Source organism: Camarhynchus parvulus, chromosome 1 (genome assembly GCF_901933205.1).
Source record: "Camarhynchus parvulus chromosome 1, STF_HiC, whole genome shotgun sequence".
NCBI classification, from domain to species: domain Eukaryota; kingdom Metazoa; phylum Chordata; class Aves; order Passeriformes; family Thraupidae; genus Camarhynchus; species Camarhynchus parvulus.
The window spans coordinates 41,324,797-41,350,208 of NC_044571.1; the positions used below are offsets into that span (position 1 = coordinate 41,324,797).

At 38.2% G+C, this 25,412-nt stretch overlaps 1 protein-coding gene across 3 annotated transcripts in view; it reads left to right on the forward strand.

The window, feature by feature from the left end:
• The window catches only part of ABCC4 (ATP binding cassette subfamily C member 4), a 140,038-nt gene that overhangs the window by 77,229 nt on the left and 37,397 nt on the right, over positions 1-25,412 (forward strand). For 2 of the 3 annotated variants that reach the window (XM_030952050.1, XM_030952059.1), the window contains exons 21-24: positions 17,511-17,661; positions 18,304-18,423; positions 21,766-21,876; positions 23,357-23,457. In XM_030952050.1, the coding sequence (XP_030807910.1) occupies positions 17,511-17,661; positions 18,304-18,423; positions 21,766-21,876; positions 23,357-23,457 (483 nt within the window). Of the gene's footprint in view, positions 1-17,510; positions 17,662-18,303; positions 18,424-21,765; positions 21,877-23,356; positions 23,458-25,412 lie in introns of those variants that run through there. The other variant, XM_030952069.1, reaches the window with a different exon arrangement.

Genomic DNA, 25,412 nt, shown 5'->3' on the forward strand with positions numbered 1-25,412 from the left:
GCTTATTGCTGTTATAAGAAATATGTCCATAGTAAAGAAACAATCAGCTCACATGAAAAGATAGCACAGATTAACCTAATTACATGTCTACTTCCACAAAGAATCAAATGCTTACCGCACCATTTCGGATTAAAATAGGTGTGGCTATTTACAAAGAAAAGATTAGTAGTAATAGGGTGAATATAATAGCCTTAATAAGAACAAGTGAAATAAGTTGCTGCAGAAAAGAAAGATGGACAAAGCATTGAGATTTTGATAATGATGAAATGATAAAGGATTATATATGACATCAAGGTAATTTTTCTGTTGCAGTTGCTATTAATCTTTCTCATAAAAAATTGCAGGAGGATAAATCTGAAAAAGAATGATCGTACTGTATGAAAATAACATGAATCACAGAATACAGAGTGGTGGAGGCTAGATAAAAAAAGACTTAGTGGATTATCTGGATCCACTTAGTGGATCACACCTGTCATGCTGAGGTCAGGAATGTTTCTTAAGGTGCTATTACTAGTTTTGCTTTGTCTCTTAAAGATAACTTATTCAGGATCTAAACCCTGTTTTGACTTATTTAAAAATTAACCAAAGACATTTCAGGTTGAACAGTTTAATGATGTTGTTCTTGCTGAACTCTTGAAAACAGGAAAAAAAAATTATTCCAAGGGGTAGAAATGCCTACTAAGTTAAAGTGGTTTTTGTAGTTTCGTGAAGTAGCTGAAATTGAGGTGTATGTTTTGTTTTTCAGATTTTTACAGTGCCACTTTAAAGTGTCATTCTGGGGAAGTAAGGACCATGGTGTACTTTACCTATCAATTACAGTAATTGGGAGTTTTTTATGAGTTAGGGAGTTGCTTACAGTGAATATTTGGATTTTTAATTCATGATCACTTAATTTAATTTAATTTTAATTAATTTAAATTCTTGAAAGTACAATATGGTTTTTCTATAAAAACAATTAATTTTTTGCTGTTTATACAGATTCTAAGTCTTCTTCAGTCTCATTAACTGTCTTATTAGACAGAATATTTTATTTCAGCTGTCTTGAAACTATACATATGTGCCTTTCTTTTTGACTGGAAGTTCAGTTTGTCCTGCAGTCCTTACCCTCTTCTCTTAGCATAAGGTTTGCATCCACAAAGTCAAACCCATGTGTCCTGCACAGTGTGCTGCCTGTCCATTGGGCCAGAGGGGTTTACATATGCATCAGTGTGTCTGTCTCCTTTACAGCAGACTGCACTGTGTGTGTGTTCACACTGTGTACTGCTCATGGCCAGAACATCCTCTAGGTGCTGTGATCCTGAGATAAAATGATTAACCATTTTCTTTAGTTCTGTGCATTTACAGTAGTAATGTGAGGGTTATGTTGCAAGACAGCATGGTGGTTTTATAGCAAGAAACTGAGTGGGTGTTTTGCACGCCCTGGCATGTGGTTTAAAGGCATGTGGGGTTGTCTGAGGATGCAGAATTTGCTGGGAAAATGTTACAGAAGTCTGCAAAAGCAGAGGGAGCCACAATTGGTGTGATCTTGTCCATACTTCCTTTGGGGAGCAGACCCTGAAGCAAACTGTCTTGAGAATTGCAGTGTCTTACTTTTGACAGAACAAATGATCAGGTTCAAAAGAAGGCTGAGAGAGTGTCCACCCTGAGTGCATGCCACATGGTACAGAGTGTACAGAGAGAAACATCTACCAGCACACTGGAAAACCTAGTCATTGACCAGTGTATAGATCCTTCAGACATTGTGTGCTCTCCAAAACTGAACTGGTCTGGAATGAAAGAGTGAAGGCTGCTTCTCTAGATGTGATTGTTTTCTTCTTTCAAGCTCCTACTGTAAACCACATTTGGTAAACATTTTCCTTCATCTTGATTAATTTATGTGTTTTTTCTTAATTGGCTATTGAATAATTTTTCAAATTCTGGAGTTTGTTTTTTAAGTGAAAAGTTTTTCCTTTCCAAAAAACAAAGTAGATTTTACAAGTCCAGTAGAGTATGAAAAAGACACTGTGGTTCAAAGCTTGCCTTCTCTATTTGGCATCAGAAAAGAAAATTTAGGATCTTGGTGTTGATTAATAATGCACTGCTATCCATAAGAAAAAAAACACTTTCTTCTTGGCAGGTTTTCTAAAATTTACTCTTCTTGATCAGCAGGCTTCTTGTTTAGTGGTTGCTTTTGAAATTCAAGAGCAAATATGTATTTATTTCTGATGAAGCAGAGATTTTTACAAAGGATAAATGCTATCAATAATGATAGAGATCTTTTGTCACTTGTTTTGTTTGCAGGTGTCTTTTATAACACTTCTTATAATCCCTTCAGGAAGAAATATTTTCTCCTTTCTAAAAACAGTATTAGCTGGATATAAAAGCCCTGATCCCAGCCATTATTGTTGATTCTTTGAGAGACATTTCCCAACATTCATTGTTTAAATGGTTGTCAGGAGGAATCAAGTGAAACTTAATAAACAATGCAGTAACTGGTTCATCTTACTTTGTGTGTAGAAGCTTTTCTTGAGCGGATTTGCATTGAAGAAGTGGTAGTTTTTCAGAGTTATTGCTAGGATCATTGCGGAGCATTCCACCCTTTTACTGTATTGGCAAGTGAGTGTGTAATTTCAGCACAAATAAATGCAATGTGATTGGACACTCAAAAGCTACAGGATGAGCCAATTTAAATACCAATAAATAAATAATTAAATGCCACCTTCTAGTTTCAAGAATTTTGTCATTGCACAAAATACAGATCTTTAAGCAATGCTAAAAATTGATAATATTCTTTTTGGAGTAGGTATTGAGATTTATACACTGCACTACAGCCATAATGAGCATTATTAGTCTAGACAGCTAAACTGGATGAAAATTAATTCTTTGAACAGAAAGAGTTTAATTTTTTGCATCTTCCATTGAGTTAAGGAGAATAAAGACTCTCTTCAAGACAGTGGATAGTCTCTGTACACTTTCTGGTTAATGCAAAGTTGAAAGGTATGTGGCAAGCACAAATGCATAATGAACCTTGTGTTTTCTTTTGAAAATCTAGTTAGATTTTACAAAATCAAGGCTTTGCAATATCTTCCAAAGTAGCTACTCTCATTGCATTTAAAGTTTTCTGCCATCTTTTGATTCTTTGGTTTGAAGTGCGCCAAAATACAGCACACCTGTCTTGAGAGTTTGAAGGCCAGAGAAGCAGTCCTCACTGCAAGGCAGTAATTTTTTTCTGCTTATGAATTTTAACAGCATATGAGGCATCTCATGTTAGTGCAGCTGACTGTGTTTTGTGGAAATTACTGCTGTATCCACAAGGTTTATGAATTAAAAATAAGTCTCTTTTATGAGAACGTGTTTATGGCGGTATTTGACTACATGGCTGGAACAGAACGCTGTGAGTAGATGTGAATTAGAACAACTGAGAAGAAACCAAAGGTTAAGTTAGGTGTTCCAGCTAAAATATCTTTAATGGTGCATTTAGAGTCCACGTTGAAGCTCATTTAAGTAAAAAAACCTTCAAAATCTGCAGTCTAATCCTGAGTCTTATCTTCTGTAATGAATTCTGGCTGACCATAAGGCTCCGTACCAGTTCTCCTAAAAAAGTAAACTAGAAAGCAATGCTATGTTCAGCATGACACTTGTCGTTTCTACCAAATGTGGCATTAAATTTGTTCGTAAAATCTAGTAGTAATCAATGTTGTAGGTTGACTAAGATAGTCAAAAAGCTGAATTAACTTGTTTGGTGAAGATGGTGGGGTTTTGGCTTTTTTTTTTGTGAGCTTACATATTTTTAATTATTGTTAGCCTCCTTAGCCTCTGTCTGCATCTTGTTCTCTTTTTCTTAACTGGAGTTACATGGTTTTGGCAGCTCCTCTCCAGCTAAGTTATCTCATCAGGTAAAGGACAATTTGTGTGAGGGCCATTACAGTGCTTTAGAACTTTATAAGAAGATTGAAACACCTACTTTATTTAGATATAAATGTCCCCCCTGCCTTGACCTCTGTGGGAGTATAAGGTTCTGTGGATGTGGACTTCACTGATAGGTGCAGGGTCTGTAGTGTAAAATCAGAGGCTCACAGGATGCTTTGGGTTGGAGAGGAGCTCAAAGACCATCCAGTTCCAAACCCCCTGCCAGGGACAAGGACACTTTTTACTAGACCAGGTTGCTCAAAGCCTCATCCAACCTGGCCTTGAACACTCCCAAGGATGGAGCATCCACAGCTTTTCTGGGCAATGTTTAGCTCAATGCAGCACTAATAAAACACAATGCACTAATTGGGGAAAAGGTCAGCCAAGAAATAGAATGAAATTTTGAGGGGATATTAGGAATTGAAATTAATGAGGGGGTATTAGGAGTTAAGAATCCAATATATTTAATAGTGGTTTATGCACATTAGCCCAGATATTCCTAAGTGGCCAGTATTTTGGATGCTGTAGTTTTGAGACCTCATCAAAGGCTGAATCATATTCTGACTCAAGATAGATCTGCAGAGGCTTAACATCTTTAAACTCTGATCTCAGATTTTGCCAGATGAGTACCCAAACTGATAAACTACTGCTTGGAAATTATGTCTGTAAACTGAGTACGTAGGACAGTGAAGTATATTTCAGGCTTCCTGTTGGTTTTGTAAATTATTTTGGTAAATTTTAAAGGGATGATTTTCTCTGTAGTTTCTTGCCCTTGTAATTTTTCAGTGATCTTATTACTTGTTAACAGAGTTGATTTTCTGCTTTAGTTTCAAGTGAATTTGAGTAATTAATGTGATGGCCCCTTCATTTTGATTTCTTACCCTATGTTAGATTGAGGGGAGGGGGTAAAAAAATCATGATCTGTTTTGTTTCTGGAGAACACTGTGAACATGTGAACTATCTGCAGCTGCCCTTGAAAAAGGGCAGTGATTTATTGAGGAAAACTGAATTGCGAAACCTTTTTCCTCCCCAAAATCAACAACTTGACTGAGTTTAAATAACTGACTTTTCATATCCTTTCATCACACACAAAGACCTAATCCTGAGACTACTTGAGCCACCAATGTAGGCTGTGGCTGAGACCACCACTGAATGTGCCATTCCCTTCTCACTACACACAAAACACATTGACTGCAGCTTTATGGAGTGAAAATAGTGAAAAAAAGGAAAATGTGAAGGAGGTGTCCACAGTCATTTCTTAAAAAAAAAAAAAAGAGAAAGGGGGAAAGAAAAAGCTGCTGCATCTGGATATTAGGAACAAAAAGTGCCTCAGACTGGAATAATAGCTTGGGTCACTTGCTTTCGTATGTGCACAAGAGTGGAACTGCCGTTCCTTGTTTCAGTACCACTGACCCCTGCATTTTATTGTGTGAGGATGTCAGGGAAAGTGTGTAGAAGGAATTTGAGGATCTTTTAGTTTAACAATGATGTTGTTTTTTTGTGCTTTCTGTGAGAGGTGGGATTCCTGAGGAGTTTGTTGCGTTGTTTTTTCCAGTTTAGCTGAGTTTAGTCTGTATGCATGTGTGAGTTTTGAGAGGCATTTTTATTCATTAAAGGATAATTCTTTCTTTGTGTTTACATGTGCGTATTCAAAATATGATCAGCAACGTGTTGTCCCCTCAGTAGTGGGATCTGTGTTAAATGTCAGTATACTCTGTTGAGCCTGGTACGTAGTGCAGACCTGTGGCCTCGATACCTTGGATACTTTTTAGCTTCCCTTCTGCTGAATCACGGTAACTTTGCTGTGCTGAGGTTTAAATGAAAAATAGATAAATTAAAGAAACACAAAACAGTTGTCTGGTAACACTTGACAACTGAAACCTTATGGGACTTTTTCTTGCCGTACCTTCCCAAGATCCATACTGCACAATGAAAGACTAGTTAAAACCTAAAAAAAAAGTAATAGGGGTATATATTTTTTCATTGATAACTTTTGAGCTCTAGTTTCAGAAAAGGTTGAAATTATCATTGCAATAAGATCCTATTTTTTTTAATTAACTACACTGTCTTGTTAAAAACAAGGAAGCAAACAAATAAAAGGGGTGGGAAGTAGTGGAGGAAGAGCAGGCTTGGGTTGCATTTGTGTCTCCAAGACCAACATGCAGAAGCTGTGAGTTTAGCACAGACACTTGTCTAAATAATGCAGTTTTTTATTGACCTTTTCTTCTCTGTCCTTGAATGTCTTGATTGTTAAATCTCAGTAGCCAATTAGTCTTGTTGATGGTGACCAGCAGTGGGAGATAATCCATGCCAAAGCTATTGCTGTTCTTTATTTTGTACCTGTCATCACATTCCTTTGAATGGGAGGGTGAGTATCTTGCATCCTACAGACTGAATATTTACTCAGATTGGTGGTGTGTGTACAGGATAAAACGTGTAAAGTCTGGAGTCACTGCTAATGGGTGAATTCCTGTTTACATATGGACCTCAGTTTTCCAGGGAAAGCTATGGTCTGTTCTCACTATAGTGGCTATGTATCCCCAGCCTAAGCCTTTGCCTCCCTCCTCCTTTTTTTAAATTTTATTTCTTATTTATGTTCATTTGTAGATTTTGTTTTAAGAATAGATATGCATGCAATTGTCCACACATTAGTGTCAAGGCAGCAGAGATCACTACTGTAACAAAACTAATTTGTGTGGGAACATAATTTAACTGGTTTAATATTTTAGGGTGTTTATTTACTTGGTATTAATAAAATTTGAAGGTGCAACACTTTATCTGACACTGGAAAGAAGCTAAAATAATACTGAAAATGTGGTGTCATTACCTTCTTGTCCTCTTGCCTCCTTTACTGCTTTTCTTGTTCCTCTTAACTAATTTCCTTTTAGTTTTTGCACTTCTGCATTTATGTGGTAAAAGTACGTCATAGTTTTGTACTGGGCTCCTTTCATTTTCTCATATGTGGAATACAGGTGGTTTGAATATAGTGCTCTGAAAAATAAAGCTAGTTTTCAATTAGTGGAATTCTGTCTTTTTCTGTTTCTAGAGCATTGTGAGGTGCAGTCTTTATCCTAATTTCTCTAACATTTGAGCAGATTGAGGTGTAATGGTACTTGTTCTTGCAGTATTTTGATAGTTAGAACCTGTAAATACAAAATTACAATCAGGTTTAAATAATCCCTTCTCCAAATGGGCTTCTGTGTTTTCTTTATCAGATTACTTTCAATATATTTTCAGATAATAGAAAGCAGGATAGTTGTATGGCAGTCCAGTGATGTTCCTCCCATTCTGTGTGGTTTGGAAATTTCCCCACTTTGGTTAAGGTGGAATTTGTAAAAGAATCTCCAAAAAGAGATTCTATTCATTTGGGGCTGTTCCTATCTGTTGGAAGGCATTTTCTCATTTGCTTTTCTTTTAATGAAAGAACGCCAAGAAATATTCTCTAAGTGTATTTATGTATGCAAGTGAATTATCTTCTGTAGTTTTCTCCTTTTCTTTTTTGTCTTTCTTTGTGTATATACTACTGCTGTTTTTAGAGCTAGAGTAGAAATTTTTATTATTATTTTATAGGTATTTTATATGTATTTTATAGGTTATAGATTTTTACAGGTTTATTAGTATTTCTCTGACTTTGTAAGCATTATCACTACCTATCATATCTGTGTGTCAGACTGGTGATTAGTTTTAAGACTTCTGAAAATCATTAACACTTCTAACACTTTACGGTAGCCGGAAATATTTTAATTCTGCTGTCAGTCACAGAGTGTAACAATCCTGTTCCAAATGGTGATAAGTACAAATCTTCTAGATTGCCTTTAACTACTGATATACTATAGATAGGACAATGTCTGCTTACAAACAAATTAGGATTTCACTGTTTGGCAAAAGGATTGGAGATTCCACTTTTGATTCAAGAAGGAAGGAGTAACTTGGAGATAATTTGCATTACTGAGCCATGTTGCTGACACTTGTGTGTGTGTGTGTTAAATCATTGTGCATATTTATGCCCAAAACAAACATGTGGGACAAGGAATTATCTTTAGCAAAAATAAAGGCTTCATCTCACAGAAATGTTCTCTGCCAGGGTGATGTGTGCATCTGCACAATATAAGAACTTCTTTCTTGCTGAAGCTGATACTGTGGCTACTTGGTGAACTCTGCAGCTGATTTGAAAATTCCAAACGAGTTTGTTTGTCAAAAGGCAGAGGAGACTGCAGTGTGGGCGGTTCTGTATGACAAAAGATGAGAGTTCAGGTGGTAACCAAATGTCATATGTCTTTTTATTGCATCTTTTTATTACATCTACATTAAAGGACATTTTTGTACTGTTTAGAATAAATTGATTCATTTGGATTGTGCTCCTGAAATACAAAAGTCTGTGTATTTAGGCTCTTTCAAGGGCTTAATAATATCTATTCCTGCACAGTGGAAGAATAGGATGCTGAGATATTTCATATTCTTTCACAATCACATCCCTAAATAATTTTCTTAATGGTTTTTAAAATCAGTCTAATGTTTAAAGAAGCAGAGCTCTGTTGCTGTGATTGTCACTCGTATGCTAAAATAAAGGGCTTAGCTCTTCTTATAAAACTGCCGGGTTTGGTAGTTGGTTCAGTTGTCCACCCTTCTGTCAAACTCAACATAACGCTTTGAAAAACAGTTTTTCAATTTTCCCACTAATAGTCTGGATTTTGGGATCAGATCAGACTTGGCTATCAGTTACTTTCCTAAGTGTGCCCTTGCAGATGGTTTGGGATAAATAAACCTTCTGAAAAACCTTCCTGATGGTTTGCTGCATATTTGTAACACATAAAGAATGAACACACAGTTATGACAGTAAATGATGTTTATTCTCTGCCGAGGAAGTTTCTCTTTACTCACTGGGTTCTGGACAGGCACAGAGCACAGTTCTGGACAGGCACAGAGCACAGTTCTGAACTGGCTGAAAGCTGCTGGTGGTGGAGTGAGGGTGGTGCTGATTAGTTTAAATATGCTGAAAGCATCAGACCACTGTTGAACTTTTTGGAGATGAGTGATCAATAGATATCGTGTAGTACTGAAAAATTATGAGTCAGGAGTGTGTTTTGAACAGGAAAGTAGTATTTTACAGCCCTATCAAAGTGACAAAGCTCTGGGGAAGTTAAGTGGAAAAATGTCAGGAACAGGTTAGAAAGCATTTTTTGCATATCTCCTGTGAAAGAGTGTGTGATCTGAAGGAAAAAGAAGGTAGTTTTATTTGTTAGGATAGCTGATGCTGTAGTCCTTAATATTTTTCATAGTTTTCATTTAACTGTGGCAGACAGACTGTTGTGGTGTTTACAGAAATATGAGTGGTTCTTCATTCCACCTAAAAATAAATACATGAATAGTGTATTTCTAAATAGCAAGAACAACAATAAAATGCTTAAAAGCTTGTAGTTGCTGTAAGGCAGAAGAGCTGTCTCACTGAGGAATTGATACTCTCTTTAACAGAAGAGCCCACAGTTTGAAAGTAGCACAAAGCTTTTAAAGTTGTTGAAAGACCCAGAATTAACTTCTGGTGAAAGTTAGACTTGGCTGAGCAGAAAAGGTCACGCAGTTGAAAATGAGGTATTCTTGAGGAGGGTGTGCAGCTGCTCTGGCATTATGGCCATGAGGGACAAGAGACCTGAGGCAGGAAGGTGCAGGGCTCAAAGACAAAGTTTGCAAAGCTGTGACATGTGGGGCGGCAGTGTCTGTGATAAGCAGAGTTTTGCTAAACATTTTAAAGAACTGGAAAAATAAAAAGTGCATTACATGGGTGAAAAGGTGATAACATCATTGTTAGCTCAGAAGAATTCCTCACAGGGAGAGAGGACAGTATTTCAGCAAGTAAATGAATGGACTAGACCATAAGAACATGAACTAATGCCATCAGTGGTCTGTCTAGATCAGTGTTTTTTCTCCAGCAGCAGCAGTAGGAGATGCTGTTTGTCGAGGGCATGAGCTTTCTGTGATCCTTTCCCTGTTTAATACCCTAGCACTCACAGTTTTGTCCTCATGGTGTCAAACAGCCTAACTAACTTTTCCCAGCCTAACTTTTCCCAGTCCTTCTACTATGCATTTTTTACATTATTTTATATTGGCCTGTAAGATCTGCTTCCTGCATCCTAATAGCCTGAAAGCAGTGAGATTTTTTTTTTTCATTCTATGTATATGTTTTCCATAATTTTCACTGAAATAACTTCTGCTTTCAAAAGGGTTTTTTGAGTGGGATAAGACTAAGACAAAGATCAGTGAATCAGCCTCTGCTGGTAAAGTGCTAAATATGTGAATAAAGGACAAAATGGAAAATACACTACTTGTAGCGGTACTAAGGAGTAAAATACCCATTATTGAATCAAATGTTTTGATTTCATAAGGCTCTGTGCTCAGTGGGGCTGTCTTGGGCTTGTATAGCTGTGGAAACTTCATGGAAATTACTTCTAAGAGGTAGGAGGGGAGCAAAAATCATCAAACCATTCTTCATTTTCCTTTAAAAATGTCAGTTAATCAACAGCAAGGACTGACAGAGGAGATACAAAAATGCATTTTTCTGGGAATCTTTAAAGCAAGTGCAACAACCAACAAAGCAACCACACTTGGCAATGGTGGTGGATATTGGAGGCACAATGCCTCTAAATTAATATGATTGAAAAGGGATGCTTTTTGCTACCTGAGGAGTAACTCTGGGAATGTTGGGTGATGCCAGACATTTTTCTGTAGTGTTTCAGGCAGGTTCTGGCAAGAGCTGTCGAGAAAGCAAAGCATGTATATGTGCATGTGCTACACTCACTGATTAGTGCTGTTTCCTCAAGCTACCATGTAAAGTTCTGCTTGGCATCTGAGGTGTTTCACAGGAAGATAAAATGTATTTTTCATGGTATGAAGACTCCTGTAGTTTATGTGAATAGTTCTTATGTGTGCACTTTTTGTCCCTTGGGAAGAGAGCAACATAAGAATATAGCCAAGGCCTATTCACAGGAGAAGTGACAAACGGGCACTGTTGAACAGCATATTAACTCTTTCTATTATTCATATGGGGAAATCACAGTAAAGTTATAACTAACTCCTTGACTTCAGGAAGACCTCTCACTTTTCTGTAGATCCTCATTGCAAAGTTGTGACTTGCTGCCCAAATCACTGAGAGCACTTCTGTACAGATGTGCTTAGAGGGCACAAGGTGTAATAACAAGGAGCACTTCAGAAAATCGAAGATTCTGTTCAAGATTCTGTTGCTTATAAATACAGAAATATGTTGTCCACAGTTGTTTATAAGAATGGCTATTGGCACTGTAATTTTGTGTATGACAGTATTGGTTTCCCTGTACAGTGGGTATGAGCTGGAGCCGCATGCCTAAGTAGAGGCTGTAGCTTTGGCTCTGATAAAAGCTTTTTTTTCCGTGGAAAACTTGTAAGTAACTTACAGGTAAGTAAGTTGCTGCTGGAAGTAACTTACTGCCATGGCCTAAGAACCCTGGCAAAAAAACTTCTTACATGAGTGAAGATAGTTTATTTTTATTGAGTAGATAACCTCTGTATGTTGTAGGAATATAGTGCGGAGTTTTAAGGGATGAGTGTTTCAAGTGTCTGTCAGGATCACCAAGTCCAGAGCCTGGTTATGTGTCTGTTTCTAAAGCATGGTATCTGGAAGTCTCAGACCATGTACAGACTGTGATTTCTGAAAACTGCTGTTACAGTCAAGTTCTGCATGAGACAGTTAAGCCTCTTGGCCCCGGCTGCCCAGAGAACCTATTTCTATCCCTTCTTGTAGGTAAGAGTTTACTGATGATAGGATACTGTTTGAATATGAGAGTGGTGGTGGTGGTGCCAATGTATTAAAGAAAACACCCTTTTTTATTATAAGGTCACTTGTTAAAGAACAATAACACACAGTTTGCTGTGACCTCAAACAAATATTAAGGCTTCTCACTTAATGACAAAATGCATGCCAAGTCAAATGAATGAGCATGTTGGTGGCACAGAAAACATTTGCCCTGAGGAGCTCAGTATATGCTTGTTCACTTGGAAAAACAGTGATCCAGAAGGACTGTCTTGTAGAGACGAGAACAAATAGGAGGTGCTAGCATTAAGGATGTGATTGGAAATTTTGAATACATTTCTGGCAGATGTATTCAACCCATTTGCAGTGACATACTGATTTAGTTCAGTAACCCCTTGTTGACTAATTGCAAATAGCAGGGTTGAGAGGAGATGAGAACATCTCATAGGACATAAGATGAACTTGCTCTTTTTGAAGCTTTTAGAGCTGGCAGTATTTAGTTCTAATGTTCTTCATTCAATTTATCTGAAATTATAATTTTCATTTCTTATCCAGCTGTGTCTTTTTTCCCCCTTTCAGTGCATTGGTTGTCATGGTCTTTAAATTCCATATTTTTTCAAGGATGCACATTTTCCTAAAGCTGAATTAACACTGATTGAGAGCTGTCATTCCTGTCAAAGATTGCTGTCCTTGGTTGCTTCAGAAAAGGACATTGTCAGAGATACCACTTAAATATTGTATATCCCATGTGTTCTCCTGTACTCATAAATCTTCATTGCATTTTTGCTGAAGACGAATGTGTTCTGACAGTTTGATGCAAACAATAGTATAAACAAGCATATATACTTATTTTTAACCTGTTCCAAAAGAAAACACATAAATTTTTTTTAAAAAGTAGTTTGAAGACGAGACTGCTCACCTCAACTCAGCTGCTTTAAGTGAGTAAAATGAAGTAGAATTGTTTAGGTGCTAGTTTTTCTTTGGATGTTTCCTGTGGCTTTTTGTACGAAAGGGGAAAAATGCAGAAAATCTACACTGTGGTTCTGGGTGGAGCTGCCTTGAGTAGTGTGTTTATCACTCTGATCTTCTCATTGCAATGTCATCTTCCCAGGGAAACTTGTCTTCTGGTGTCCCAGTGTAACCAGCCACCTGTGCAGTTTTTCTTTAACAGAGATGCAGGTCAGTCAGTCCAGACAGTCTGGTTTAAAAAAGTCTGTTTGAAGGAAAAAAAAAAGCATTCAAGGATAAAGAAAATGTCAGAACTGGATTAAGGATTGATTGTACATGCAGTTATTTGGCAGAGTCAACAAGGAAATAATTTCTGTTAGGGGTAGGGGAGAAGGAGGAGGAAGGGTAATGCCAAGCAAGTATGAACAGAGTGGGGTTTTGTAGTTTCTTGACATGGCTTTACTTCAGACAGCACAGCCTGACTGAGAGTGCCTAAAGTTAATGCAGTAAAGGTTCAAACTGAAGTCGAGGACATGTGCCTTTGCTATTATTAAATTAGTATGGCTTTGTGGCAGTTCTCTGAGCTAATATAATCCTTGGGAGTGTATACTGGGACCCGAGAGTAGCATTTGGGAATTGGGGCTGAGTAGGTGTACTTGGCTTTTGCTTAAGTATTGGTAAAACCAATCCTGGACTGCTGCAGTTATTCTTATGTGGATTTGACTGTAGATTTGGTCATCAAAATTTAGCCTTGATGGGCTTTAGATCTTTCCTTTGCTGTAGTCAGAGGGCATCAAGTAAATACAGTTAATGGATTGTAGCAAAATACTAAACCATAGGGTCATTAGGTATGCAGTTAAAGGTTAGAGGAAGTTACTGCCATCCTTGGACATGTTTAAAAGATGCACATACCATGGTTAAGGACATGGTGTAGTGGGGGACTTATTAGTGCTTCATTAAGGATTGGACTCTATGATCTTAGTGTCTTTTCCAATCTAAACAATCTTACTATTCTGTTCATCACTTCTAAACTGTTAAACTAGGACAGGAGTTTCACTATGTAAGCCACATCTGGATTCCCACAATGAGGTTTCCAAGTCTCAAATCCCATCCCCTGGGCTCCTGTCATTGGTGGGAGATCCTACCAGGTCAACAACTGCATGTCCAGAATAGTGTGGTTCCTATGGTAGTAGGTCCTATACTATGTTTTTCTGCTCTGTGGTTGTGATACAGAAATACCTGTTACTCCTAGATCAAGACCTGTTTGAGATAGAAATTCCAGAATACCACTCTCAGCACCTGTAAGAATAATGGAGAAGTAGGTCATCAGATGGTGAAGGGAAAGCATGTTTCACAAGTGAACGTGCTGATCAGAGCATTCATTTCCCTGGAGGGTTATAGTTGGGTATGCCTCCTGCAGTAAAAGAAGAGATTTTTAAGCAAAAAAAAGCCACAGTAAATGGAGTGACTGACTAAATCATGAGGGAAGTCTCTCAGGACTCTTGTAAGCAAGAGGATAACTCCCAACAGAAACAACATGGGCTTTTCTGTACTCTAGGGATAGACTGTGTGCTGGCTGTGTGTGGGAGATTAACCTTTCTCCAGAGAAATGGAAGCAAGTTTGAAGGTGGACGTTGGTCACTATGTCTCCATTTGGAAGTGATGGTCTTTTCCTGAAACTATCCAGGTCTTTTTTTGACTTGGTAGCCAGTGCATCTGTTGTCTTTTGTGCAAGGTGGCCTTGTTTCAAATACTGTGCAGATAACTGTAAAATGTAATTCATCAGCTCCTATGTTTTTGTTTTGGTTGCTTTTCTTCTTTTTTTTTTCAGTTTAACTATTACTTTCCACACAGTCATTACGAGTGTTAAAATTAAGAAATACATTAAAAGGTGCTGGGTTTGTAGACCGTATTTCTTTTATGAAGGAAAATCTTGGACTTTTGATGCAACTTTCCATTGTAAGCTGATTCTTCCATGAGAAGTCTAGATACCCAGTCCTGAGTGTTTCTTGCTGTTTGTCTCCAGAGAGGAGAGACAGCAGACACTCATGTCACCATTACTGTCACCCTGCTGACTATCTTGGGTCCTGCAGCTCGCACACAGTGGAGCTGGTAGAAGCTGGAGCGGTCTCCAGCTGCAAAGGTTGGTTGTCTCTTGTGAAATTCAGGAGCTAGAACCTTTGCCTTACCTCACGCAGTGACTACATGATTACAGTCTGCAAATGGTTGTGTCTGGCTTTCAGACTACTTCATTAAGAGTTAATTTATATGCAAGTTTGGTTTTCAAAAAAAAGAACACACATGACTGATCCACCCTATCATAAATTTTTATAATGATAAGGTGGTGCAGGCTCATCTAAAATTCCTTCCAAAGGCGGTGTCAGATTTTTACTTTAGTCATCCTAACCATCTTTTCCTTCCCTGTATTTCTGCCATAGCAAGGCTTTGTTTACACGAGCTGGATCTTAATAGTTCTACTCCCACTCCCACCCCCACTGGCACTTTGCAACATATTGTAGATTATCATCACTAAACTTCAGTTTGGCTTCTTTGTTTTTTATTAAGAAGCATTTGTTTTCCTCAGAATCCTTTTCCTTGAAGCAGCTCTCCTCAACATTTGACTTCAGATTTGCAGCTGATGTTCTGAGGAGACTGTGTACTTCAGAAAAAGCTTTTTGTGACTGTCTAGGAAGTAACAGAGGAAGAAGGCAGCAGATGTATTGAGCAGTTTCAGAAGTGAGTTTGGAACAGGAAGGAATGGAACAGGAAGGAATCAGTCTCTGCTGATAAGGATGGAGGTGAAGGAACCTTTAGAAACTCACCAGCGTGTGGATGGCTGGCAGGCTTGGCAGAGATAACGAGCATTACTGAGCAAAGCAGAGATCTAGAACAGGAGAAGATTTGTAGGAGGTCAGGAATCTTTATGTCCTTTCTCTTCACCTCATGATAAAAAGGAAAGACTCTAAAGAGTGCCAGAGAAGTAGAAGGTAGAGAAGGGCTGATGGCAGTGCTGGTGAGGAGCCCAGGGTGCTTTGTTTTGCTTTGTGCTGACACAGCCATGTGCATAATTGATCCAGGTGAAACAACGTGCACTCTCATTGCCACCTTGCCTCCTCCTGATGAAATCTAGGTAAAATGCTTGTGATCTGCTGTGTGTATCTAGAAGGTCAAACAACATGATGTTATCAACAGCTTAACCTATGGATGAGCAGTGTAGTGGTAACACAACTTCCTCCAGAGCTCCTTTCCCATGCCTACCTTTTAGAATTTTCCTTAATAGGGTCATGAGGCCCTAAAATGTGCTTTCAGGATCTATGAGATGAGGGGCTGTAACACTGATAAATCTTCTTTCATGAGCTAAGACCTCTAAGCCTAGAGCCGACTCATGCAGTTGTAACGTGTAATGTGTGGGTTTGCTCTTTGGTCAAGTCAAATTGGGGTAAAGGCAGAGAAGCCTGAAGGAAAAAAAAGCCAATTTAGGGGTAAAGATTGTACTTATTTTTGGCCTCAGTGTGCTACCAGAAGTGCAGTAGGAAATGCAATGTGTCATAGACACTTCCACTGAAAGTGTTTGAAAACCCAGGTAGCTCTCTGGTACCTGCCTTAGCTGATGTGTTGCTTATATGAGCACTGAGTTGGAAAAGTTGAAGGGATGGAAGCATTTTTACTCCAAGACATGCATTTCTGGTACCCAGTAGTCACTAATATATTTTTGGAATCTAAAAATCAGGCAGCCACAAAATTTAGCTGGAATCCATTCTGTGTTGTATGAGGTGTTGAAGAAGGTGGCTGCTGTACAGTCCATTAAATGAAAAATCTTTAGAAAATATTGTCACTGCTAAGGAATATGTTAATGAGAATAATACAGGAATTTAATCTTGAGCTAGGATTTCAGTTATCTGGTTTTGGTACTGTATGGGTTTATTTTTGTATGGGTTGAATTTTCCCCTCTTTTTAAGGATCAAACAGGCACATCCTAATTATAGTATACCGGGACTCCTACCATACATTCATTCATGTACAGCTGGGTTCTGCAAGAATTTTGTGTGCACATGATGGTTTGACTGTGTATTCAAACTGAAAGTTTGATGGAAGATGTGAAGGGGTCTGAAGGAAATAGTAGATTTAATTCAGAAAGTTGGGCAAGGATCCTCTGTCCTAAGCAAGAGAGTTTTCCTCATTATATCTAGTTTTCTAAGAGTAAAGTCAGCTTTACCTCACCTGTTACATTACACTCTAGTAAACCTGGTGAAACAAGCTTTTTATGACACTTCTTGCAGTGTGTAACTTTTTCTTCTTATTTGTAGCATTTCACATTGCAATCCTTTGGGAAGAGAAAGCCCACTTTCTCCTGTCCTGGGTTTTCTTTCTAAATGGGTCGATGTTGTATTTAGGAAAACATTGCAAGCCTATGCTGAAAGTCTCTCTTCTGAGTGTCAAGTCTTTCAACTCAAGTTGAAAGCCAGTTTTTCACCTGTTTCTTCTTAGCAGGAGTGAAAAAACACGTCCTTGATTCACCAAATAACTAGGATCCATTAAAGATTAGTTGTGTGTTACATTGATCGTTTATTATTTTATTACAGCTGTCACAAAAGAGTCTACCAAGAAAGACACTAATTTTCAGTCAACCAGCTTTGTAAAGACTTATTTTAAAGAACAAATAATGTGTAAGAAAACCATAAACTGGAAAAATAGTCAATTTAGATATTACTGTAAATTTTCCAAGTTGCTTAAAAATAGATGTTGGTCATATGTTATGCAATGCATCCGCTCTTAAATGTGGTAGTTATGTTTAAATATATAAATGTTTCAATAGTGTTAAGTAGTTTTATACTTGTTCTAAATTAAATTCTTCTGGCAAAGAGTTTTTTATTTTGTTTCTATTGTGCTCCAGACTCTCCTACAGATTTGTGGTGTGGTGGCTGTGGCTGTGGCAGTGATTCCTTGGATGCTCATCCCCTTAATTCCACTATTTATTCTTTTCATTTTTCTTCGACGATATTTCTTAGACACTTCAAGAGATATTAAACGTCTAGAATCCACAAGTATGTAGTTTGGTGGGACTTAATGTTAGTTTGAACCCTACTTATTATTATGTGAAATGCTAGTATTTTATAGACAGTCCATCAAAGAATTTTTTTTTCTTTTGCTATGCAAATAACTTCCTTATTGCCTTGGTTCTCAACTAGTGAATTACATGCTTAACTCCTGATTTGCATAATGATAAACCTAGGGTATGTCAGTTAACTATCTGTAAATAAAACCAGTTAAGAATATGCTAAGCTGCTGGTCTTTGGGACCTTGCATGCATATACTAATGGTATTTCTGACCTTATCTGACTCCTGTGCCTGACTTTAGCTTGACTATAATATGGAATATTAAGCATTATGAATAACAAACATGACTGCCTAATGTCATTAATAAAGCCCAAAGAATTTCTACAGTGACAGCTATTGTTAAAAATGTAAGACATTTTTGCATAAATTAATCTGCCTGGCTGTCTGACTGATTCTAATTGAGTAAGAGAACATTAGTTAAAGACATTGCATATTTATTCTAAAAAGATGCAGTAGAATAGTTTGTATGCTTAAATATAAAGTGGTAGGATTAAAGATTAGTGTGGTACAAAAAGAATTAAATGTTGTCCTTCATCTGTTGTTAACTCAACTCTCATTTCCCTTTGTAGCTCGAAGTCCAGTGTTCTCCCACTTGTCGTCATCCCTCCAGGGGCTTTGGACTATTCGGGCTTTGAAAGCTGAGGAAAGATTTCAAAAATTATTCGATGCACACCAAGACCTCCACTCAGGTTTGTGATGAATTGATGGGAAAAATCAAATACTTTGCACGGTGGGAGGGAAATATCTTTTGCCCTCAGCGACACGTATATAATGTGCATTAAAATCAGTAGGAGCTGTGCATTTGTCTCTTTAGGGTAAAATTCCTGTATTAGAACAAAAACATTATCTGTCTAGATTTAGAGAGTTTACTTTGGGCTGTAATATAATTTAGAATACCCATGCATATGTTTTAACAATGTATAAGATAAACATTTGAAAGTATGCCTGATAAGAATACTTAAAGAATAATTTTTAACATTTTCCTGGATTCCATCTTTAAGGAAAGGAAAGGTAGGGGGAGGGCAGAGATGTGGAGGGAACAAGGTATATTATGAAGCATTTGATACTAAGTAGTGTGCTGGGAATGGTATAAATAATCTTGGAGAAGTTTCATAAATCTAACTTATTTTTTACTTTGAGCACCTTTCAGGGCTTAAATCTAAAATATGGAATTAACATAATTGGAAGGTGTGAAATATTTGTGTTCTGCAGGCATAATATAATTCAGGTTTGCACTGTGATTCTTTGACTTCTGTTATTTAAATGTTCTCTGTTACAATGTTCTTCAAGATATAGCAGAATGCAAGTTTTCAGTTTTATGTTTGTTAGGTAAGATTGTGACTTTCCTCCGTGGTAAGGCATACAAGTATATTCAGTTACTGTTTTGTAATTTCTAGATTTACAAAGTTTCAGGCAAGACCAGCTGATCCTTTCTGAAGTACAGCTTATCACAGGTTGTAGCATCATACACACTGACCATGTTGAGACCAGTGACTTGTGACTGGTGTAGTGCATCTTCCAGGGAGGCACCTCTAGCTTTGAATTTCCCATTTTTAATATTTTATAGTTGCTAGTTATCTGACCAAATCAGTGTTACAATACCTGATAGCGAGGGAAGACAAAGTTGTGGTTTTGTTTTATATTAAAAAACATCTGTAGGCAATGAACTGCATACAGAAGTTTCACTATACAAAGGGGACCATGACATTTAAGAGAAATATTTTTCTGTATTTTAAGGTCAGATCCAGGGAACATAAAAACACTTCAATTTTTCAGTCAGTTTTGTGCATCTCCCTAACAAAACTGTCAGTAATACCTCTCATGGGCAGATCATGAACCTGTTTTTGAGGTCAAGCTTCAGTGCTTATAGTCACACTCTTCTGAGTACCTACACTCTTCATCTTGGTGTCTTTTCCCCACAAGCCTTTGGGGCATACCAGCTGGCTTAAAGTGTGTGTGGTTTTTGGTCCTCATGTGGAATATGTGTCTGGACAGCAAAAGAGGCCAGCACCCTGTGGGCTGTATTAACAGGAGCATAGCCAGGGGAAGGAGGGAAGTGACTGTCCCCCTCCACACTTGTTAGCCGCACTGGGAGTGCTGCATCCAGTTGTGGACTGCCAGCTCTGGGAAACATTCTAACAAGCTGGAGTGAGCTCCCTGTAGGGGCCATGAAGATAGTTAGGGTATTAACAGGAGAGATTTCCTTGTGAGGAGAGTACTGGGCTTGTTCAGTTCAGAGGATTTAATACTGCCTTCCAGTGCCTGCAAGGATGTTGCCATAAATACAGGTTTCTCACCATGGTGCCTGGTGGTAGGAGCACTGACTTGGGTGTAAGTTGTAACAAGAGGTTTTTAACCTGAATTCAAGGAAAAATGATTTCACTGTGAGCACAGTCAAGCAGAGGCAAGGATTGCCCACAGGTGCAGGCTTCATCTTAGAGATTTTCAAGACTCAAACTGCATAAAGCATGGAGCAACATCGTCTGACCTTTGACCTGACTGTGCTTGAGCAGGAGGTGGAACTAGAGATTTCCTGAAGTTGTTTTCACCCTGGATAGTTCTTTGATAGTAAATGTGAGCAAGCAGTAGCTGATGTAAGAGAATGCCTTTCATAGCAGCTCACAAAGTTGGAGGCCTGGGTTTTTTAGTCTCCTAAAGAGTTTTAAATTCTTTCCTGCATTGCAGAAGGCTCTCCCAACCAGTGATGGTTTTGCTTAGCACTTTTGGCTGGAGTAGTATCTTCCTCTCTATTTAGGCCTGAGCCTAGGACTCAGGACACTTGCTTTGAACCCCTTTGAGGCATGACTGTGAATGGAGTATTAAATAAATTTTAGATAAAAAACATCTAAAAGGCATGCTGACATTTGACCAAACCCAAGTTTCCTTCCTGCCAGTGCCCATCTCTATAAGCAAGCACATGAGTCGTCAGACCACGATGAGTCTTTATTAGTTCCTGTGACTGTCAGATTCCTTTCTTTATTCACAGTGACCCTTGTTGCATAGAGAGGTTGCAAAATGACCCCTCTCAAGCTGGCAGTGTAACACACCTCCCTGGACAGTTAGGATCAATGGAGCAAAAGCTCCATAATCTGGCTATTGATCATCAGGCTTAAAACCACACTTATCTCCTCTCAATCTTACAGAAGGGTGAATTATTTTAGTCTGAATTTTTCCCAGCACTGGGCTAAGGAGCATTGAACAGTTGAAACTGCAGTGATCTTTAGCAGAGAGTAATGGCAAGCAAGGTAGAAGGGGTTGGAATGGTAACCTTCTGCTGTGACTTGTTAGCAGCTGGAACAATTCCTCTGAGTGCAATTCCTTTGAGTAGTCCTTATGGCTACTTTGCTTCTGGTTTTGGCCTTGGATTCAAACACTTTGCCCTCTGTATTGCAGTGTCTGTTTGTGCTGTCTCTTGTACCTTGTACTGTAGCATATCTGCCTGGAATGGAGCTTAGCACCAAATTGTCAACACCCGAGTGTGAGTGCAAAGTGGAGATGACCACCTGTGAGCTTCTCCAAAAGTAAAAATGTGCATCTGATCATCTGAATAGCTCTGTATAGCTGCACTGGCTGTATTGAGTAGCTCCTACAGGAGCTTAACCAGCTGCAACTGCCTTCTAAAAACTTAGCTCTGGCAGTTGTGTTGTGATATGTTCTAGCTAAAAGCCTGTAGACTCTAGTCGAGCTACAGTAAATGCAGTTGTACTTCTGCTTTTTGTATAAGACTCTTGAGTTCACTAGAGTTGAGAAGAGGTTTCCATTTTGAATAAGTGGACCACACTTCGAGCCTTGACTGTTTTTCTTTCTCTTCCTATTGTGGTTGCTACTGGTGTGAAAACTAAATTAGACAATTTCAGGAAAACTGGTCAGTAGCCTGATCATCATCAGTCCATGCAGACATGCACTTGAAGATGGCAACGTTGGGTTTTTTTGACAATTTGTATTATTAACATGAATAAATTTAGTAATAATTATACAGCTTAGTTTTCTAATAATCCACTGGTTCTATGTCTTTGTAAAATACACTTTAGAGGCCTGGTTTCTCTTCTTGACAACCTCAAGGTGGTTTGCTGTGCGCCTGGATGCCATCTGTGCCATTTTTGTTATAGTGGTTGCTTTTGGTTCCCTGCTTCTCGCCAACAGTGAGTACAGTTGTTAGAAAAAGTTCACCCAGTAATTACCATGTATAGTAATGCCTAATTTTTTTTCATATGTTGCTGTTTCTAATTGTTTAAAGGCTGTAATTAAGTTAAATATTTCTTTCTAGATCATGATCTCTTCCTTAGTCTAGGGCATTGGGGCTGTATCTGCTTTCCTGCAACTCCTGGAGGCAGTTCAGACATCTTCCGGGCTGAAGCATACATCTGTCATCATCCCCAAGTGTGCAAACAAACGTGCTCTTCTGTAGTCTTCACTTTTGAGATTCTGGCTTTCAGAGCAATAACAAGAAATAAATCTTCTTCTTTTTCCCTACCTTTGTCTTTCTCTTTTGGCCCTACAGGGCTTTGCTTTTTATATTGAAACACCCACGGAGCTGCTTCTTAACAATGTTTTTCCTTTCTGCACGTGGCACAGTAGGTCAAAAGGCAAGCTAAAGTTCTTAGGGATACTCTTGTCGTATCTTGGATCAGTGGGATAGGCCAGTTCCAGAAAGAAAATTGCCTCATAATAATACATTTTATGTTCACTGTCACTCATGAACTGTCATTAGTGTATGCATCATCCAGGATGTAATTGGGTTAGATGTGCTAGAATGAGATAGTCATCTAAAACATGAAGGAAGAAGTAATTATCTTGGACATAAAAATTAGTGCTAATTTGCTGGTTTTGTTTCTTTTCTTTTTTCTTTGGATAAGTTTTATATGTGCATGTGTATTTTAAAATTTGAACACTCTGTGCTGCACAACTCCACAAATTTTGAGCTAGGTTTGATGTTACTAGCATGCAAAAAGACAAGTCAAAACAATGGTCCTGAATCTTTCCTTGCCTCTGGATAAAGAGTAGTTCTCTCGAAATCAATAGGACTATGTTAGGATAAAGTTCAAGTAAGTCAGAGGACAATCATGCTTAATATTGGGGCAGGCAGAATACATTTATTTTGTGAGAGTAGACCCACTGAACACAGTAAATGCTTTTATAAACAGGGGAAGAAATATTCTGTCCTTTTACTTTATCTGATTGTTTATAAGAGTACAAAGTTGAGGTAAATTTCATAACTAAATTTGAAATAATTTTAGGCAAACTTTTTGCTTAGGTTTAGGGCCTTACCTGATTTGCATAGAAAAAAAGTGAATACTTAACTAATGCTCAGCCAGACAGGGATGACCCTAAAAATCTATGTAAGTTTGGTCTTGAGACTGAACCTTAGTTTTTAGATGAACACCAGGCCAAGGAGAATTTGGATTATCTTGTCAAAATGTGTCCAAACCGTACCCCAAAAATGCAGCAAGCAGCTATTCTGCTTGGAGCTACTCATTGCACAGATAGCAAGCAGTGCATAACCAAATAAAATTCTGGCTGTGATGCTTCCATCATGTATGTAACCTCATGAGAGAGAACTTAACTGAGATTTTGTGTAATTGCAATGTACCTATTCAAGCCTCATTTTCCTTACTTCTGCAGCTCTGAATGCGGGGCAGGTTGGTTTGGCGCTCTCCTATGCAATCACCCTCATGGGAACGTTCCAGTGGGGTGTTAGACAGAGTGCTGAAGTTGAAAACCTGGTAATGTTTATTTCTTCCTTTTTCCCTCTTGTTTGCTTTCATGCTTGTGACATGAAGCTTTAAGGATGAGATTCTTCTTAAATAACTTAGAGTATTAATACCTTAGCAAGCGATTGAGGCTCCACTCTGCAGTCATAAAGAAAAATTACTTCTTTTAGGTTATGATTTGTCTGATGGATTTTGAATGTTTGTTAAGATGAATTGTATCTGGGGATTGTCTTGCATTCATAGTAAGGGAGGTTTTACAATCTCCCTTTACAGCAGAAAGGAGACTGTCTAGTTACAGTGTAGACAATTACATTGCAACTTGCTAAAGTTGCAATAAATTAATCCCTTTCTATAAGGAAGATTTTAAATTATGTTTTTATATTTGATATTTATAATTTATTGTTATTTATTACTGCATTTTAAAATTTTATTTATATCCCTCGTGGCAGTTTTAGAGTCCTTTTATTCCATTGCAAAGGCTTATAACTTTTAAATTTATTCTAAGTTAACACAAATGTGAAAGTATTTGTTTATATTCAACTGACAAGGCTGTGTGTTTTCCAAAATATATCATATAAAATGTCTTTGACCAATTCACAGTATTTACTAGCATGTTCTAATTTGCCTGTCTACTTTCTTAAGATAGTACATAAGAAAAACAGATTGTAGAAAAAACATGCTAAACATAAACCTGGGATTTTTTTTACTGTGTTGACAGCTGAAGTTACTTGTAATTATAGTTTGCTGTACGTAGTCTAGGAAATATGTGTAGTCCTTTCATAGAAGTTACAAAGCCATGCTTAATTATATTATAATGATAATAACAATCATGATAATAACAAAGTTAGAATTTTTTTTGCTACCACATTGCTTTTTCAGTGCATTTTTCACACACTGGTAAACAGGCAGTAACAGATTTTCTGAGAAATGGGAAGAAAGCTTTCACTTTTTTTCATTCCACTTGGGAGATTTTTAAGTGTCTGTGGGAGTGTCACATGTACTCAGTGGCTTTCTTGGAGGCTGTGACTCAGAAATACCTTGGAAGAGAAAGGCCATTCACTAACCTGACTTTGGTGTGAAATGCTGATTATTTTATGGATCTATGATTAGCATCAACTTCTTTGATGGGTGGGCATCCACCAAAAATCCTTGTTGTTAAAGGGTGACTACACCTGGGGGAGGCAGGAACATTTCATCTCCATTCTGTTGCTAGCTGGTCAAGGGCAGTGATTGTCACACTCTGTTCAGGGATGGTGCACACTTGTTTTCAGTCCTGTGTGCAGTTTTGGGCAGCACAAAACAAAATGAAGCTGTTGGAGCACATCCAAAGTAGGGTCATGAGGATGGTGAAGGATCTGGAGGGAAAGCCTTTATGAGGACTGGCTGAGGTCACTTGGGCTGTTCAGCCTGGACTAGAGGGGACTGAAGGGAGACCTCATTGTGGTCTACAACTTCCTTGTGAGGGAAAGAAGAGAGGCAGACACTGATCTCTTCTCTGTGGTGACCAGTGACAGGACTGAGGGCATGGCCTGGAGTTGTGTCAGGGGAGGTTTGGGTTGAGTATTAGAAAAAGATTCTTCACCCAGAGGGTGGTTGGGCACTGGAACAGACCCCCCAGGGAAGTGGACAAGGCATCAGATCTGCCAGAGTTCAAGAAGCATTTGGACAATGCTCTCAGGCATTCTCAGGTGTGATTTTTTTTGGGTTGTCCTATGCAGGGCGAGGAGTCAAACTCATTCATGTGCCTGTAGTTCATTTGGCAGTTTCATTTCTTGCTTTATCTTTCTAACACACAATGAATTGGTGTCATCTTAGTCAAGACTGACAGACAACTCTCTTAGCCTAATTTTCTTAAAACTTATGACGTATTTAGGTTTGTAATTAATCCTACTGATGAGAAATGCTTATGAATGGCTTTATGTATCATGATAGATCTGGATCTGTAGTAGGACCTGAGATGCATTCTC